The sequence below is a fragment of the Gossypium raimondii genome, chromosome 2 (assembly GCF_025698545.1).
Source record: "Gossypium raimondii isolate GPD5lz chromosome 2, ASM2569854v1, whole genome shotgun sequence".
Taxonomy (NCBI): Eukaryota; Viridiplantae; Streptophyta; class Magnoliopsida; order Malvales; family Malvaceae; genus Gossypium; species Gossypium raimondii.
The window spans coordinates 16,977,688-16,993,762 of record NC_068566.1 but is presented as its reverse complement, the minus strand read 5'-3'; the positions used below and the strand labels follow the sequence as shown (position 1 = coordinate 16,993,762).

At 33.3% G+C, this 16,075-nt stretch overlaps 1 protein-coding gene across 1 annotated transcript; it reads left to right on the top strand.

Annotated features, from left to right (window-relative positions):
- Window positions 1-8,795: 8,795 nt before the first annotated feature.
- Window positions 8,796-13,738, top strand: LOC105783032 (protein kinase STUNTED). The gene is made up of 10 exons (XM_012608200.2): window positions 8,796-9,196; window positions 9,317-9,414; window positions 10,552-10,801; window positions 10,892-11,638; window positions 11,730-11,978; window positions 12,062-12,225; window positions 12,317-12,396; window positions 12,504-12,651; window positions 12,739-12,888; window positions 12,978-13,738. Exons 1-10 carry the CDS (start codon window positions 9,001-9,003, stop codon window positions 13,221-13,223), a joined length of 2,328 nt encoding a protein of 775 aa, XP_012463654.1. The 5' UTR covers window positions 8,796-9,000; the 3' UTR covers window positions 13,224-13,738.
- Window positions 13,739-16,075: the final 2,337 nt, after the last annotated feature.

Genomic DNA, 16,075 nt, shown 5'->3' with positions numbered 1-16,075 from the left:
TTCTATTTTAAAATTTAAAAATACAAAAATTTATTATATATTTTATTTTTAATTTATTATTAAAATTTATTTTAATAAATTTAATTTTTACTAAAACATTTAATTTTATTAGTTTTTTTAGAAGAGTTTAAAATATAACGAATAACAACTAGCTTTATTTAATTTTTCCTTAAAATCCTAAATACTAAACCCCAATCTAATTTTTTAAAATTTATAATTAATTTACTCAAGTAACCTTAAACCCTAATTTATTTGATTTTTCCTTAAAACCATAAACACTAAACCCTAATCTAATTTTTTAAAATTTATACTTAATTTAATTAAGAAACCCTAAACCCTAAACCCTTATTTATTTAATTTTATCCTTAAAACTCTAAAATCTAAAACTCAAAAACTCCAAAACCCTAACCCTAATTACAAAAAACCCTAAACCCTATCAAACGGGGAAAGTGCTTCCTCAAGGAAGCGCTTTGTCCACGTGGACGCAAAGCGCGCCCTCAAGGAAGCGTTTTACATCACGTGGACAAAGCGCTCTTGAGGTAGCATTTTCCTGCTTTATCCCCTGACAACGCGCTGACGTGGACGCGTTTTTGGGAGAAATGGTCTATTTCAGTAATTAATTCAGGATCTGGCCCATTTCGGTAATTTTAAAAATAAAGAGGCTTTTATTGGTTATTTGCCCACAACTCTCATCATTTAATATTGTATCAATTGTAATTTTAAAATATTAATTAAGACTCACAATAATGAATACTCATTTTTAATCCACTTTTTAGTCATCCATAATGAGATTATTCTTTTATATTTTTACATTAAATTGCTTATAATTAAGCCCTTAACAATTTTTATTTTTCCTTCAAAATTCAGTCTCACTGCTTATGGTTTTGTTTTAATATTTTCACATTAACCTTATTTACAATTTTCAAATTTTATACTTAAACCCTTAATTTTCTTTTTGTAATTAAGGTTATTTACAATTATAAATATTTTTACACTCTCAATTTAATCATTTTAATATACTTTCTTAATTAACTTTCTACAAACATTTTTTATAAAATCAATTTTAAAAATATTTTTATTTTACACCATCACTTTTATTAAAAAATTATTTTTTCAAAATTAGATTAAAAATGTTTTCTATAAATTTTATTCGAAAAACATAATTAACCTGTACCTAGTGTGGGAAAAATTAGCCAAATAATTAATAAACAACAATGTGTATGTTGATCTGTTTAAAAAAATTCAAATTGTACTTTTATATAGATTATAAATCCTTTATTGAGTTAGTGTCACCCATCAATAATATCTCAACTCAATTAAAAATTATTTTATTTGCAAATGATGACTTTTTCATATTTATATAAATCAATGAATATTTGTGTATAATAAAATTTGAACAGAGACATCATAAAATAAATAAATTAAAAATAGATTTTATTATACCATATTTACATTTGTGCAATAAATAAAAAGATGGAATAATAAAATCCACTTTGTTGATGTCATGAAAGCCTAATCTTATATTAAAAAATAGATTTAATTCAAAGTTGATTAACCATCCATTGAAATTTAATAAACAAATTGCATGTGTCATGCAACACTGTTTTATACACTCTTTGCAAATTATTATTAAACCATAAAACTTACCCATTGATTGGAATTAAGATGAAAGTTGCAATAAGGCCCCACTTTTTTGGTGGCTCTTACTATCTTTTTTAAGAATACACAACTTTTGATTCTTACCTTCAATTTCTATACCCTTCCACCATTTGGATTTTAATCTTTTTATTTTTCGGATTTCCATTTTTAACACCGTTAAAATTATTCTTATGTTGAATTCAAATTTATTATAACATCATTTTTATTACATGGTAATTAAATAAGTATTTTTTATATTTCAAAATATTACATGTAGAAAAATTTTAACAGTGTTAATATTTAGACTTAAATTTTAAAATCTACAAATATAAACACTGAATTCCTAAAATAAAAAATAAAAAAACTTTGAGCATATTTTAACTTATTAAAAAAATCTTCCATTGAAGCAATATAATTTTACTTATGTATGGAAGAATAATTATTTTAATTTTGAAGTTATACTAGTATGGTTTTCATCTACGCTTCATGTTGGGTTAATTATTTATTTATGGACTAAATTATATTATAAAAATTTAAAGGTTGCAGTTGCTCAAAGTTTTTGTACTTTTCAGATATTTGAAATTTAATATTCATATTCTTTTTCAGAAATTTTGTCTCTACTTTTGAATTTAAAATCTAAGTCAATTTGTTAAAATTGTTAGAGTTCTTTGTGATGGTGTGACATTTAAAAAAAAAAAAGCAAATTTGGTATTCATGTAACAAAAAACTAACATTATAATGGGCCTGAATTTAATAAAAAGAATTTGCGATGCTAATAAATCTTATTATTTTAATTAGAATAAAATATTTAGAGTAACTAATGAAATTATAAAAGTTGAGGGATAGATTTATAAAATTAAAAAATCAATAAATATTTTTATTAGTCAGAGTTAATATTCTATGATTGAAACACATAATTGGTGGTTGCAGTATTGGTAGTTGCATTAGGGCAGTGTCTGGTACTAGAATTTCTAACCTAAAATTTCATGCAAATAGAAGGTATCCTTAAAAAGAAGCTAAAGGTTTAGGGTTAATAAGATAAATAAATATGAGGATTGACACATTCATTAAAGAAAAATCTTTTTAGAAAATTAATGACCAAAATGATAAAATATAGACATTAAATATTAAAATTATCATTATACCTAAAAATTAAAGGAAAAGAAAAAGTGGTGAAAGAAAAAGCAGTGTGGGGTTGGGTTTGGAAGGAGAGGGAGACTGATACAAAAGCTCTTTATATCCCTCCCAATAAAGTAGTTTATATGGACCACTAATTTTAATTTACCCGCTTATTTTTAGAAATAACTAAACTCATATATGGATTTCAAATTATTAAAATATGGTGTATGAGATCATTTACAACTGATACTGCTTCTTATTTCTTAAATGGTAATTCAATAGACAAGGCTAGGATAAATGAAAAAGAATGGAAGACTTTTTGTTGGGTAAAGAGTTAAATCGGGTTGTTATAATATTATATTTTTATAAATTTTAACATAATTTATTTTCTATAATTTTTAATTTTTTTATCCACCACAAGTATTGATAATAAAATATACTCAATTTCCATGACTAAAAACTGAACCCCCACCACACTTAGAAATGAGGTGAGCAATCACCACATCACACCTCATGATTACTTATGTATTATTGTCATACTATAGTATAGTGATCTGTTTTTTTTTTCATTTTGTGTAGTTTTCGAAAATTTAGACCTCTTAAATGAAGTTTAATGATTGTAGTAATAATTTAATATACAATTTGTAGAGTTTTTAAACTTCATAAGTATGATTGAAAATGTAATAAGTATCTCAAATTTTACATATTTAATTTTTATTATAATTTATAAGAGTGCTCAATACTAACATTAAATAGAAATTTATATTAAAAATTAAGGTAAGTTATGGACTAATTTATATATATGTCGAACTTTTATGAAATTTATGAATTTAGGTTGTCTTTTTTATATTTATGAGAATAGGCCGTTTTTGGTAAGGGAAAGTAAAAACACGCCTTATAAGATGCATTTTCACTTTCTAAGAAATTGTTTTTTTTTTTGTGGCTGGAAATTAGAGTTTACGAATTTATTTTTGTCTATGTTTGAAATCGATATTGTTATAGTTTTAAGGTATGTTTTAATTTACAGTGATGTTGTGGAGCTCAATGATCTACAAATTTTATTTGCTATGTGAGGATGGAGCCATCACTTGAGAAGTCGGATCATATTGCAACTCAAGGTCTCAGTTGACGATGATTATACTATTACGGGTTGAAGTATAACTAGGACTTTAAGTTTACAAAGGTTATGCTATTAATGGATGGAGTATAACTGAGGCCCCCAATTGGTAGTTGTTATGCGGGCACGACATTGAGTTTCTCCCCATCAGAGGGGGATGCTTTATAAAACCCATACAAAAGTCTAAGATCATAGTCATAGTGAAAAACACAGGGATTTCCAGTATAATCAAGTAATTCTTTTATCTGTCTCCACCAAAGGCGGTGAGCCTGTTACTATAACCTGTGATAGAGTTGGGGGCAACAAGATTTCCAGTAAGGATGAGTTATTGTGTAATGCAGAAAAGATGAAACACGAATCAGGTCGGCAACGATTGTCAAAAAAACGGAGCATAAATTGCATGAGCTATGGTCAAAAATTAGGCAGAAAGTGGGCTGGAGAAGAATTTCAAGCTTGAAATGTTACTTGAAATCGCAAGGGACATCAAGCTCAATACGGTGATCAATTCCTATTGCTCTAATGGGAATATTGTATTAGAGTTATATGCCTACTTTGTCGAAGTCAATGAAGGTGACTCGAGCTTGAGAACATTTCTGCCAACACATGGTTGTGTGGTGAATTCATATCATTGTTGCAAAGCTTTTACTAGGACACCCCGAAATCATCATCAATGGCAAGGCATTCATCAGTTTCACCCCTCGATTGTAACTTTGGTGTACATTCGAGCTTATTTGGTAACTGGGCCTTCGACACCCCCACGCGATATTTTGCAAGTGCCTTTTATTTTAACTTCAGCACGTTGATGTTCAATGTAGTAACACTTACATAGGCACACCATCAAGTTACATTGATGGGCCAAACAAAAGTGATTTTGGGTTTCACCTCGGATTTACAAGAATGAATGATCTACTCCTGACAACCTGCACTAACGAAGGGACATCCAAGCCTGAATATGCAACTAGGGTTGATAACAAAAAGAGACCTGTGAACGAAGAGAATGAAGAGGGTCTAAAATCGATAATGACCCAATATAGGAATTCAAACTGGATGGTGAGAAAATTGCAGTAATTTCAAAACTAGAGCCCATTCCTATTGAACCAGAAGATGGTGGCCCTACATGCGTAACTTCGATCTTACTGCTAAAGGTGGGTTAAAATTCCCAAAATTCCCTCATAGAAGACTAGAGCATGCAAGTTCATCAACAAATTTCGACAACTTAGAGGTTGGGATGAAGTTTTCCTCCAAAAACGCTTTAGTTGTTGTAGTGAAGCGGTATAACATAAAGCATGGGGTAAACTTCCATGTTACAAAATCCCAAAATACAGACTGTAATTGGTCAACGTGAAAACCTCTGAGACTATTCACACCATAGGTATTGTATATGACATATAGAGTCTAACTACATAGGCCAATACCATAAGAATGCAGAACGATGACATGTCATTAACATAGGTACATTGTATATAGTATTTTATATATTATTCTTTAACATATACATTGTTTGCATCCATGGATATAATATTTGTTGTCATCGACAGGGTACGAGCTCGTCTAACATTGATTTCATGAAATGTTAAAGAAATTGCAAGTTGTAAACCGACTCGGTGCGGAGTACCTCAATGGGATACCCAATGAGTAGTAGACGCAATTTTTTGATGGAGGACTACGATACAGAAACATGACAATGAACCTAGCAGAATGCATTAATTCCATATTAAAGAGGACACATCATTTGCTTGGTAACCTTGGTAGTCAAAGAAACGTATTTCTACTTAGCAACTTTATTTCCAAAGCGAGTTGAGAAATACGAGGGATAGATATAGAGCGTTCATGTTTGGTGTGAGACGGTGCTAAAAAATATTGGAGAGAATACATAAAGAGTGAACTTTATGCCTTCAGTGTGTCATTCACGTCCAAATCAAATATTTAGATTTACGGAGTTTTATAGATCCGAGGAATGAGTTATCGGAGGAGCGTACCATGTAGACTTGAGACAAAAGACCTACGACTATGAGAAATTTCAAGCACTTCGTTAGGTACGCCTAGGGTTCATATTTTTCTGGTGCTAACCCAATTTCAAGCCACAACCAAGTGGGCGTTGGGTACGCCTAGGGTTCCATCGAATAAGTTAGGGTGTTGTTTCCTCATCTTCTTTATATTCATCTTCACCTCGACCTCAATGTTGATCTCTATCTTCATCTCCTTCCTCCGTGGTTGAATGCGTTTGGGTTCTAAGAGCCCATCGTACATCCCCCATTGTATTAATAGGTGGTTGCGACGATGACCCACATCGGTAGAACAACGATGTTGGGGTTGTTTGTGACATTATTGATAGATAACTGTATCGTATCGCATAAGATAATTTTGGATAAAATATGGGAATTATCAGTTATATCAAATACATCGGTGTTGCTGGCAACAACAACATGTAATATGGTTCGGTGGGTGACAGTGGTGTTAAAAATAGACCTGAAGGTGTTGATGTAGTGAATGATGGTGTGTGTTGTGGTGCTTATGTAAAACAAAATTGGTTTAGCACCAGAAAAAATATGAACCATACTGATAAGGAGGTTGCACGCCCATTGGGTTCTTATGTGAAGCTAGAGCAAATGTTGCTCCCCCTGCGGCTTGTTTTCCCAGCCTAAGATTGCTGGGTACTTGTCTTCACCTCCTACGACAACGTTGCGTACTCCTTTCCCCATTCGGTAGTAGATATGACATGCCATTATGCCTGAACCATATGTAATCCAGAGATGTCGCCAACTTAGATGTGAGAAATGGTTCACGCCTTGGCAAGTAATTGTACTTTCACTACTACATCTCGATATACTTATTGTGGAATCTTGACTGATCTTCCTCGAGTCTCCCCCACAAGTTGATCTTGTGTAGGTCATTGAAATCCTGGGGTGGCGGTAGAATACGTTGTGTACACCCAAACTGCCGCATCACTTCGTCGAATTCGTGCATCTCAACCATTGCAAAAATGATCAAAGACACTTTGACGTGCTAGATGTTGCGATTGGCCAAAAAAGTCGATTGGGATGCATTCTTGAATTCTTGGATCGGCATGTGACATCCATTCAAACTGTAGTATGAATTTATAAATTTTAGCATGTGCCTAATATTTAAATTCAAATGCTAAAGTAAATCTTATATAACTTTAAATTTCATAAACTAACCTCCTATTCTGATTTTTTTATCTAAAGTTAATCGAATATCCTCGAGCTTAGTCAGTATACCTGTGTTTCTTGCGCGATTGTTCCACTTATTCAAATAACATGTTATTTTAAAATTACAACACTGAAAAAAATTAGGATAATGATATGATCAAATGAATTTCACCATATTACGAGTGGGGATTCATAAGGGGGTCCACTTGGGGCTGTAAAAATGGTAGCCGATACCATGCCCATGATTGAAGGAGCATGCAACCGACAGTTTCAACTTTTTCTGGTTTTGTGGCCTAGTACATCTTTCGGTACAATGTCGCTAACACTATTGATCCGCAATTGAGTCATCTTGCTTCTTTCAAGTCGACTAATAATAGTAGCCACCTTAAATGTACCAAATTTTAAAATTTATCTAGAATAAGCAAACCCCCAATCAACCTCAAAATGGATGTTCGAGCGAATTGTTCTTGTTCAATGCCACTCAAGGAGGCGTCAATATGTTTGAAGTTCTCCTCCAAACATCCCATATCGATCTGGCAACCTTTAAACTTGTTTGACACTTTCCTTAGTAGTTGCTCGCATGTTGCGCTCTAATTGGCACTCACCACTGCCTTTGTAACGACTTCCCCATCTACCAGTAGATCGAGTTGTAAACCAACATCCTCGAGTGTAATTGTACACTCATTGCGAGGAAGATGGAATGTGTGTCTCTCGGGCCTCTATTTTTCCACCGAAGCACTTATAAGTGGGGGATCCAATTTAGTCCCCCCGAGCATGTGAGCCACGTACAAGAATCTCGAATCTTGCAAATGTCCATGAATGACAGCCGGTGCACTCACACATAAATTGTGTATGTATGTCTCCAAAATTTAATTTTTGGCTTGAGTATATAAACATAAAAAATTATAATATTAATAATATTAACAACATAATAATTAACTAATTAAAATTAAATAAATTAATAATATTTTCTTACCATTTGTAACTGGATGTCGGAGATGTGCTTGTTATCCAAACAAATAAGTTGATTTACCATTTTACAAATTAAAAGGAATAAAATAAAATCGAAGAGAATAGGATTGAGAGAAAGATTTAAAATGAAATTATTAAGAGAATATATTTGAATGGAAAAGAATGAAGTTTAGAGGAATTTATATAGAAAAAAGAATATGACTGTTGGGGGATGTAACCGTTGAAATTAGGATTGTTGGGAGGAATGTTATCGCTACCTAAAAACGTACCCTATAAGACATATTTTCACTTTCTCTCTTAGAAAACGGTCTATTCCCATAAATAAATAACAACGACCTAAATTCATAAATTTCGGTATATATATAAATTAGTGGGGAGTTATGTTTACTGTCAAATATGAGAAGAGGGGAAGCATGGGTAGCAAATAGCGATGCAGCCGTGCTATCAACTTCAAACTCATAGTTGAATTTTACATTTTACCCCAAGTACTAAGAAAGAGAGAAAATAACAAAATTGGGTGCGTTTGTGTTCTTTTTCCACAGCATGATGCAAAAGCTTTGGTCTGTAGCATTTTAGTAGCGCCCATGCCCATTTAATGAAATTTATTATTATTTAAAACCTAAGAATCTATATTTTACAGGGGCAGCACTTTTATTATTATTATTATTAATTCCTACAATTTGCTTTTGAGAAAAAAACCCCCCCATTAAATAAACAATTAAAGAAATAAATTGTTTAATAATTTTTCAACTTGTGTTTATAAAAAACAAGTCGTCTCTTCCTCCCTTTCTCTATCTAGTGTGGTTGGAGAACTTGAAAAGCAAACTACTGACGGTTAAGCCTAAAAAAACGCTCTCAAACACTGCTTCTGCCTCTCCTCTACCTTCCTTCACAACCTAACTCTTCCATTTATAAACTCTTAACATGATCCTCAACTTTGGTCAAGAACACCTGCTCTGAAACATACTCTGTTTTGACACAGAAATGAAAATGGTACAGAATGGTTTTGTTGGAGACAAAGAGACGGTTGCTTCTGCTGCTGGTGATGGTGGTGGTGGAGGGACGGTGGTTGTTGGAGTAAAGCTTGATTCACCAAGCAGAGAGCTTTTAACGTGGGCTTTGGTTAAGGTGGCTCAGCCTGGTGACTGTGTCATTGCTCTTCATGTTCTTGGTAACAATGGTCAGTAGATTTTTTTTTCCTGTTTCAGGGTTTAAATTTTCTTTTCTTTTGAAAATATTTCTGGGGCTTGATTTTTTGTCTGGTTTATTGAAGTGGGATTTGGATTTTGTGTGTGTGTAGAAATCGTGGATCGAGATGGAAAATCTTCACTTCTGTCGCTTGTCAAAGCGTTTGACTCTGTTCTTGCTGTTTATGAAGGATTCTGTAATTTGAAACAGGTTCGGTTTCATGATCTACTTTTTCTTTCTTTCTTTTTTTAAAATTTTTTTATAACAATTTACCTTCTTTTTTCCCTATGATAAATTTGTTAACCTCATTTTTCTTTCCTGTTTGGTCAATTGGAAAATGAAGGAAAATCAGAAATGGGAAAGTTGGTCTTTCCCTGCATGCTCAATTTAGCTATAGTTACACTTAGGATTGAAATAGCGGCCGCTATTTAGCAATAGCGCCACCACCAGCCACGGCGGCCGTGAATATAGATCACGTCCCGTATTGTGGTTCTAACAAATAAAAACAAGAGCACCCTAGGATCCTAGAATAATAAAGAAAATGGAGGTCAGGTGAAGGATTTCTAACATCGTTGATGAATAACTGATTCTCAAGATCTAAAAGAGAGGGAAAAGTTTGGTCGGTGAAGATGGGGAAAGTTCATAAATGAGTTAAAATATAGGGTGTTTATTAAAATAAGAACGCAACAGGCACAGTTCTGGGGAGAAAAAATGGGAAGGGATTAACATTTTAGTTAATGCATATTTATATTTACAATAATAAAAAAATATATTTTTTTAGGTTTTTAAAAAAATCATTATATTTTATATTTATCTTAATAACCTGTATATTGATACCTGATTTTAAATTTTAAATACAAATATGAATAAATATCATTATAAAAATATTAAATAAGACCATAAAATACCTCAAAAATCAAGAAAACAAAGAGTTTTTATAATCATGTTAGTGATTATTAAATTTAAAATAAATAAAAAAATTCACCAACACTACAGCAATGACCGAAAATGTGAGCGCTACCGCCGCCACCTGCCACCGCTATCGGAAAGAAAACGATTGTGAATATAAATCACAACAATTGATAGCGGCAATAACGTCCCACTATTTCCATTTTTAAGCTTTCATAACGTTAAAGGTGAAGATAGACAGCAGGCCGGTGCTAGAGAAAGAGAGAAGCAGGAAGAAGATAGTAAAAGTCAAAAAGAGATGAATTAAAAAATAAAAGAAATTCACGATTAGACTTGCAACCTGATTAGACTGCTAACAACAATTGATTAAGCATTTCACGTATCAAATTTAAGGCTTAGAAAAAAGATATAAATCGGTTTTGGGTAATTATGTTGCAGGTGGATCTCAAACTTAAGATATGCAGAGGTTCTTCAATTCGCAAAATTTTAGTGAGAGAAGCAAAATCTTATTCTGCAACTAAGCTTATAGTTGGAACCGCCGCCAAACTCCATAAAATCCGGTCATCGACATCGGTAGCCAAGTACTGTGCTAAGAAACTATCCAACAACTGTTCTGTTCTTGCTGTTAATAATGGGAAAGTGGTGTTCCACAGGGAGGGTTCTCCAGGGACCACTTTTGGGGCAAAAGGTAAAGATTTTGTTTTGGTTGGTCATCCAGTTCTTGGATGTCATGTAAGATTTTCGTGTATTTTAAGGAATTTCTTCTTTGTTCCTCCAGGAAATGAAGATCATAAACGAAATAGCTTGCTTAATGCGCTTCACCGAACCATAACATTGAACAAGAATTCCAAAGTACTAAGTGAAGGGATTGCCAATGCCGAGGCCAATCTGGTTTCCTATGAGACCAAGGACAAGAGATTCGAGCAGGCCTTAATCAAAGCCGGTTCGGGCAACTTTGAGAGTGATGGAAAGGAAAATTGCTCGGTTTGTGGATCTGGAAATAAGTTATTGCTGCATGATTCTTGTCACCAATCTGCAAACTGCGGTGATGATGATAATGATAGAGAGAAATCCTTGGCTATAGTGCCTGTTAAAAGAACTGAGGCTGCATCTGGTTCGATTTCTATGTTGATCAAACAGTTGCCTGAAATTAGACCTGGTTGGCCTTTACTTCGCCGTGCGGTTTTATCGGATAGACGACATCAAGTTCCTGACCGATCTTCGTCGAGGCAGATTTCTGTGGTTCAGTGGGTGATGCGGTTGCCCTCTAGGCGTACTCTTTTGTTAACAAATTCAGACAAGAAACAAGACTGTGATCAAACCGAATTTAAGGCCTCTAATTTTGATGGAGAAAGCGGCGCAATCGTTCCGGTTAGTAATGAAAATGCCATTGCTCCACTTTCTCCTGATGACAACTTAATAAACCTGCCAAAAGAATTAGAAGGTCTTCATGAGAAATACTCTGCAACTTGCAGATTATTTAAGTACCAAGAACTGGTTTCGGCTACATCGAATTTCTTGGCTGGTTTGTTTCAAACTCATCATTCCTCTTTGCAACACCCTCCTTTGGGAACCAATTGACTTGAACTTGCTTTTACTGGTTTGTGTTTTTGCAGAAAACTTGATTGGTAAAGGAGGCAGTAGTCAGGTTTACAAGGGTTGCCTTCGAGACGGCAAGGAACTCGCGGTGAAAATCCTAAAGCCTTCAGAAGAAGTATTGAAGGAGTTTGTTATGGAAATCGAGATCATTACTACATTACATCATAAGAACATTATATCCCTCTTGGGATTCTGCTATGAGGATAATAACCTTCTCTTGGTTTATGATTTCTTATCAAGAGGAAGCCTTGAAGAAAACCTTCATGGTAAGTAATCGATATGATTGTATGATTAATTAAGTCGCTTGATGTCGGGAAGTAGTTTCTAAAGTTGGTTATTGATAATTCAGGTAATAAGAAGGATCGTGGTGCATTTGGTTGGAGTGAAAGATATAAAGTGGCAATTGGGGTGGCTGAGGCCTTAGATTATCTGCATACTAACAGTGACCACCCTGTGATCCACAGGGATGTTAAATCTTCAAACATATTACTCTCTGATGATTTTGAGCCCCAGGTATCTTTCAGTTTTGTATTTTTTTTTTTTAAGAAACTGAAACGATGTTTGCATACATAAATTCCCATGTTTTGCTTCCCGATATATGCAGCTCTCGGATTTTGGACTTGCTAAATGGGCATCAACCTCTTCTTCGCATATAACCTGCACAGATGTTGCAGGGACCTTTGGGTATGTCATTTTCACTTGTAAATTATTTGGTTTCTAATTGTGTTCATTTATTTCAAGGGGTAAAATAAATAAAAAAAATGGAAAAAAAAAATCCCACATTGTTTCAGGTATTTGGCTCCTGAGTACTTCATGTATGGGAAAGTAAACGACAAGATTGATGTGTATGCATTTGGGGTGGTGTTGCTTGAGCTACTTTCTGGAAGAAAACCTATAAGCAATGACTGTCCAAAAGGCCAAGAGAGTTTGGTCATGTGGGTAAGTGGTCCTTTTTGCTCAATCCATGTGACTCGTATCACTCCATCTTTCAATTTCGTATCTAAAGTAAATTTGACCAATGTCCAGGCAAAGCCAATTTTAAGTGGTGGGAAGGTTTCCCAATTATTAGACCCAAGCTTGGCTGATGGCTATGATTGTGACCAGATGGAGAGGATGGTTCTCGCTGCCACCCTTTGTCTTAGACGTGCCCCACGTGCTAGACCGCAAATGGGCGTTGTAAGTCATCTTTCATCTTTTCTACTCTGGATTACTGGTTGTGAAAATGGATGATTAATAATTAAGTTTGTTTAATGTGATGGCCAAAGGTTGTGAAGCTCCTACAAGGTGATGCTGATGTGACTAAGTGGGCAAGACTGCAAGTGAATGCCTCCGAAGGATCCGATACATTGGATGATGAAGCTTGTCCTGGTCGCTCCAATCTTCAATCCCATCTTAGCCTCGCATTGCTTGATGTGGAGGAAGACTCGGTCTCCATGAGCAGCATCGAGCAACCTGTGTCGTTAGAGGACTACCTCAAGGGTCGATGGAGCCGTTCATCAAGCTTTGACTAACTTCATCACCGCCAAAGATAAGCTGCAAAATAAGCATTCTTCCATTTATGGATCTTTTCACCCATGTATATTCTTTCGGTTCCTTGTATTTCTTTTCAATGGCATTGCTCATTGCTTACGGTAGGTGTTGGATGAGAGGTTGTTTGCCTGGTGTGCCCTCCTCCTTCCCTTTCGATTTTCTTTTATGCTGTTCTGACTCTTTCATTTTTTCGTATCCGATACTTGTGCCAACTGTCAATCATATATTCGGGCATAGGTATGGAATGAAAGTATGGGTCGGATATATTTGTATCCGATGCTTATCCAAAACCTGGATAACATAAATTTTTTTTCCCTTGTTTGTTGGTGTTGAACTAGATTAGGAGTGGAAATGATTGTAATCCCATACTATTTTTCACTCATAAAAGTGAGTATAATGTAAACATTGCTCTGAATTTGCCTTTAAAAGGCTTTGGCTGATTAGAGCAACTTTGCTTGGAACTGATCAATTATTCCATTGAAATTTACCGCGGTAACTTTATTATTATTATTTAATGGTTCATAGAAATGCTCATACATCCAACAAACATCGTTTTCATGTGTTTCCAAGTTGTCCATGTTTGCACTAAATGGGATTTGAATGCACCATTTGGAGATTGTAGACCCACCCATACAGCAAAACCCCTTGCTTTTTGGGTCTTCACTAGGTGATGAAAATCATGATTGATAGTACAATAATACTTTTAGTAGGGAGGCTACTAAATGAAAAAAAAATGTGATGCCACAGTGACAACTACCCTTTTACTATTCCACCGACACTTCATTTCCCTCACCTCTCCCCATCATTTTCTTATAAAAGGTCATGGAGGGGAAAGGGTGTTGAGATAAAACTATAATGTTGAAATGATGGTTTTTTTTATTTCACTGCCGAGTAACATCCCTTTCAAGAAAAAATAAAAACAATTTTCATGAAATAAATAACCACAGAGGTAGTTAGGTGAGTAGAAATAATGCTCTTGGACTTCCTCTCAATCATGCAATTCCTTCTTACATGGTTACAGGAATTTCATATAAACAAGCAAATTTCAATTTGTTTCTAATTTAGAGGCTAGCAGTCTTATTTATGATTTTAAAATAGTAAATTAGCCAGATTTCTCTTAAAACATATTTTTAAATTATTTTTTATTTTTATATTTAATGAATACAGATCATGTCAGACAAACAAACAAAAAAATCAAAGTTGCCGACTCATCAAAATAGTTAAATATCAATGGTCTTGTTTTGATATAAAATGGACAAATACCAAATTCAACGATAAAAATTACTTTTTAACTCTTTAGAAAAATAGATATTATGTACACACATTTATGTATATTACAACGTCTCATAATTTTAAACCTTTTAAACATCACATAAATAAATATAAAAATATCTTCTGAAAATACAATAAATTATTGTAATTTTATGTTTGATTTAATCAACATATTTTTAATTTTAAAATAATTTTAAAATAAAAAACCCACCACAAAAATTAGAAATTAATTTAATATTCTTATATCAATGATACGTATAAAAATAAAGATTCTACATAAAGACATCCCAGTTTTGATAAGGCAATTTATTTATGGGTCATTTCACTTTCCCTTTTCATAAATTTAATTTATAAGTAACATGGAGTTGTATATTTTCTTCCATGATCTTGACCATTAAAAAATTATAGATTGAAATGGATTGAGCGTTAACTTAATTGGTAATAGTATTTTATTATCAATATAAAAAAATGTGAGTTCGAGTATATTAAAGAGCGTTTATTGTTGAGAGCGATGATAGGTAATTTTAAATATCGTATAAAAAATATAGATGGAATACTAATTTAATTTGTATTAAATTTTGAGAGTAAGTAAATTTAGAGAATGGATGGTATAAAACTGTGATTTCACGTCATCCTTTATCTCTTTTCAATGGGAGAATGACAAATCAGATTTCTCCTCTTGAAAAAATTCAAATCCAACTAAAAAGGTTAAAAATCAGGAGGAAAAAATCTGATTTGTGATTCTTTAATTGGAAACGGATAAGGATGACGTGGAATCACAATTTCTTACCATCCTTTTTCATATATTTAAATGTGTAATATAAACTTAAGTGATGCAAAATCCACATATTTGCTATGAAAAGGATCTATAATGAATTTTTATTTTCCCTGGAGTAGGATAACCTTGTGTGATGAAGCATGCAATCAAGTTTATGAATAAAATTTGCAAGCCACAATGGTCCTCTTTGAACTTGAAAGATGTTGACCACTTTAGTTTTGTGATCCGAATTCGTCCAAGTGGTTTCATCAAATAAGAGATTATTATTTTTTGTATCATTTGGAGTTGTGTTTTTATATTTGAACCCATTAACACGTACAAATTTTTATCATCATCACAGAATTTTCATACTATTGTATTACTCCTCTTTTTTCTCAAAAAAGTTATCCTGTTAATGATCTACTCATCTACCTATGTCGAACAAGCATTTCTTCTCAATCAAATGACCATCATTATGGACACTCCTTAACATTGTTGATGGGGTTTGACAACATACTCACTAACTTTTAACCAAGGTCATATATAAAGAAAATTGGAAAAATAAGAAATAAAGATGGTATTCTCGAAATAGAATTGGAATTTTAGTAGTGGATGTGTAGAATATAATAAAAGAATAGCATAAAATAAAGACAACATGCAAACTGCACATTTATAGCAGTTGGAAATGTTGAAGTCGATTTAAAGCAGGCGTCATTTGCACTGCATTCTATGCATTCAAAGTTGTTTTAGGGCTGGGTTCCTTCACAGTTTTATAAACATTCAACTTGTTAATAAATTGTTTTT